Source organism: Chiloscyllium plagiosum, unplaced genomic scaffold (assembly GCF_004010195.1).
Source record: "Chiloscyllium plagiosum isolate BGI_BamShark_2017 unplaced genomic scaffold, ASM401019v2 scaf_1887, whole genome shotgun sequence".
In the NCBI taxonomy this organism is placed as follows: domain Eukaryota; kingdom Metazoa; phylum Chordata; class Chondrichthyes; order Orectolobiformes; family Hemiscylliidae; genus Chiloscyllium; species Chiloscyllium plagiosum.
In genome coordinates this window covers 3,110-6,778 of record NW_025211057.1, presented here as the reverse complement: position 1 = coordinate 6,778, position 3,669 = coordinate 3,110, and the positions used below count along the sequence as shown (strand labels likewise).

The 3,669-nt window shown below is 51.9% G+C and overlaps 1 protein-coding gene across 1 annotated transcript; it reads right to left on the bottom strand.

Annotated features, from left to right (window-relative positions):
* Nucleotides 1–156: 156 nt before the first annotated feature.
* Nucleotides 157–2,776, bottom strand: LOC122546995 (melanoma-associated antigen E1-like). The gene has a single exon (XM_043685595.1). The coding sequence runs from the start codon at nt 2,054–2,056 to the stop codon at nt 683–685; it is 1,374 nt and encodes a 457-aa protein (XP_043541530.1). The 5' UTR covers nt 2,057–2,776; the 3' UTR covers nt 157–682.
* Nucleotides 2,777–3,669: the final 893 nt, after the last annotated feature.

Below are 3,669 nucleotides of genomic sequence, written 5' to 3'. Positions count from 1 at the left end.
CTCCCACCTCCCCCCCTTCTCCCCATCGTAACCCAAGTCCTTGGACAGATCCTTTATTTCTGGCTACATTCCCATTGGTTGCCAAGCTCTGCATTCCTCTGTCTTAGACAAAGTGAGGACAGCAGATTCACTCCCACCTCCCCCCCTTCTCCCCATCGTAACCCAAGTCCTTGGACAGATCCTTTATTTCTGGCTACATTCCCATTGGTTGCCAAGCTCTGCATTCCTCTGTCTTAGACAAAGTGAGGACAGCAGATGTTGGAGAGAGTCAGAGTTGCTGCTCGGATGCTGCCTGACTGGCTGTGCTTTTCCAGCACCACACGTTTTGATTACTCTATCTAAGCTCTGCACTGCAATCTTTTAGTCTCTTCATTTTAAGGTGCTCCTTACTCCCTATGTCATTGACCAAACGGTTGGGATGTCTGAGCTAACACGAACAAGTTGGGAGCAGAAGTAGACCATTCGGCCCATCGAATCTGCACTGCCATGCTAAGCTCCTGGCTGATCTCCGTGTGGTTGAAATTTGACATTTCCACTGCCTGCTGGTTATCTTTGATTCTTCTGCCCATCAAGAATCTATCCAGCTCCCCCTGAAACACATTTAATGACCCTGACTCCACCTGCCTCACAGGCAGAGAGTTCCAAACCTACACAAACTTCTGAGAGAGAAATACCCCTAGCATCACCCTCGTGAAAGGGCAGAGCCCAGGCAATACCCCCTGTATGCGACTGGAAGGCAAACATTTTCGTTTCTCCTTCGAAGCGCCGCGGAGCGCTCTGTCATCACGGGAAATACACACAGGGGCTCAGATAAATCTAAATAGTTGCTGCACGATGAGCTCATCCTCCCTGTGCTGGGACTGATCTCTGTGCTGGGACTGATCTCTGTGCTGGGACTGATCACTGTGCTGGGACTGATCACTGTGCTGGGACTGATCACTGTGCTGGGACTAATCTCTGTGCTGGGACTGATCACTGTGCTGGGACTGATCTCTGTGCTGGGACTGATCATTGTACTGGGACTGATCACTGTGCTGGGACCGATCATTGTACTGGGACTGATCATTGTGCTGGGACTGATCATTGTACTGGGACTGATCATTGTGCTGGGACTGATCATTGTGCTGGGACCGATCATTGTACTGGGACTGATCATTGTGCTGGGACTGATCATTGTACTGGGACTGATCACTGTGCTGGGACTGATCACTGTGCTGGGACTGATCATTGTGCTGGGACTGATCTCTGTGCTGGGACTGATCATTGTGCTGGGACTGATCTCTGTGCTGGGACTGATCATTGTGCTGGGACTGATCTCTGTGCTGGGACTGATCATTGTGCTGGGACTGATCTCTGTGCTGGGACTGATCATTGTGCTGGGACTGATCTCTGTGCTGGGACTGATCATTGTGCTGGGACTGATCACTGTGCTGGGACTGATCTCTGTGCTGGGACTGATCACTGTGCTGGGACTGATCATTGTGCTGGGACTGATCACTGTACTGGGACCGATCACTGTGCTGGGACTGATCATTGTGCTGGGACTGATCTCTGTGCTGGGACCGATCACTGTGCTGGGACTGATCATTGTACTGGGACTGATCACTGTGCTGGGACTGATCACTGTGCTGGGACTGATCGTTGTACTGGGACTGATCTGTGTGCTGGGACTGATCATTGTACTGGGACTGATCACTGTGCTGGGATGGATCATTGTACTGGGACTGATCTCTGTGCTGGGACTGATCGTTGTACTGGGACTGATCTCTGTGCTGGGACTGATCATTGTGCTGGGACTGATCATTGTGCTGGGACTGATCTCTGTGCTGGGACTGATCTCTGTGCTGGGACTGATTTCTGTGCTGGGACTGATCATTGTGCTGGGACTGATCACTGTGCTGGGACTGATCATTGTGCTGGGACTGATCTCTGTGCTGGGACTGATCTCTTTACTGGGACTGATCATTGTGCTGGGACTGATCTCTGTGCTGGCACTGATCATTGTACTGGGACTGATCACTGTGCTGGGACTGATCATTGTGCTGGGACTGATCATTGTGCTGGGATTGATCTCAGATCTCTGTGCTGGGACTGATCAATGTGCTGGGATTGATCTCAGATCTCTGTGCTGGGGCTGATCTCTGTGCTGGGACCGATCTCTGTGCTGGGACCAATCTCTGTGCTGGGACTGATCATTGTGCTGGGATTGATCTCAGATCTCTGTGCTGGGACTGATCTCTGTGCTGGGACCGATCTCTGTGCTGGGACCGATCTCTGTGCTGGGACTGATCTCTGTGCTGGGACTGATCACTGTGCTGGGACCGATCTCTGTGCTGGGACTGATCATTGTGCTGGGATTGATCTCAGATCTCTGTGCTGGGACTGATCTCTGTGCTGGGACCGATCTCTGTGCTGGGATTGATCTCAGATCTCTGTGCTGGGACTGATCTCTGTGCTGGGACCGATCTCTGTGCTGGGACCGATCATTGTGCTGGGACTGATCACTGTGCTTGGACTGATCATTGTGCTGGGACTGATCATTGTGCTGGGACTGATCATTGTACTGGGACTGGTCTGTGAGCTGGGACTGCGTGCTGTCAGGATATCCAGCACCTAGCTGTCAATGGAGAGATTCTGCTGTTTATACAAACTGCTGGTGATGTGTACAATGGTCACGCCCTGCAGAACCATGAGAAACTTGTGAGGGTGCAGTCCCTCAGAACACTGCTCGAAATTCACTCATCACAGAATCTCCGAGGAGCAACATGGGGGACCATGGGGGGAACACAATTTGGGGAAACGCACCGGGGGGGGGGGGGTAGAAACACACCTGGGGGGGGGGGGAACGCACCTGGGGAATCCCTTGTGTGGAGAGCAGGGCTAGGAGCAATGGGCTGAGTGACCTGTGTGTGTGTTGTACCCCTGTGCACAGGTAATAGAGTTGATCAGTGAAACTCCACTTCCATGCTGAATCCTGTCTCACCATTTCAAACTCTGGAAAGGTTTAGTATTGGCTTGGGATTTCAGGACAAGGGCAGAGAGGGCATGTATCTCCTGAGCACTTACACTGACCAATTGTTCACACATCAGCACCAGGACACCGTCACTGTCAGGAAATGTTAAAATGGGTAACAAAGAAACTATGAACGTTGCTTTTAGTATGGAGTGAGTGTGAGGGTCAGTGCTGCACTGTCGGAGGGTCAGTGCTGAGGGAGTGCCGCACTGTCAGAGGGTCAGTGCTGAGGTAGCGGGCACTGTCAGAGGGTCAGTGCTGAGGTAGCGGGCACTGTCGGAGGGTCAGTGCTGAGGGAGCGCCGCACTGTCGGAGGGTCCGTGCTGAGGGAGTGCTGCACTGTCGGAGGGTCCGTGCTGATAGCATGTTGAAGGTTCCATCTTTTTGCGCCACATGGCTGTGTCTGTTCTCTCAGGTGGATGTGAAATTGCTGATGACAGTTGGAGATTCTCTCTTACGTGTGGAATCCATTCCTGACTCAATGAAGATCACTGCACAAACAGACATTCCATCATTTATTCGGCTGCATTGTCCTCTGGGCAGATTAGCTGCTGCCTTCCTGATATTACCACGTTCTGTGCCTTTGGGAGAGGGGAGGTTGCTTATTGTCTGCTCATCACTGGGCTGGGATTACAGCAAGACATTTCTGTACATGT

Coding starts and splice junctions, on each gene's coding strand:
- LOC122546995 (XM_043685595.1), bottom strand. CDS start 2,056: ATGATCAGTCCCAGCACAATGATCAGTCCCAGCACAGTGATCAGTCCC.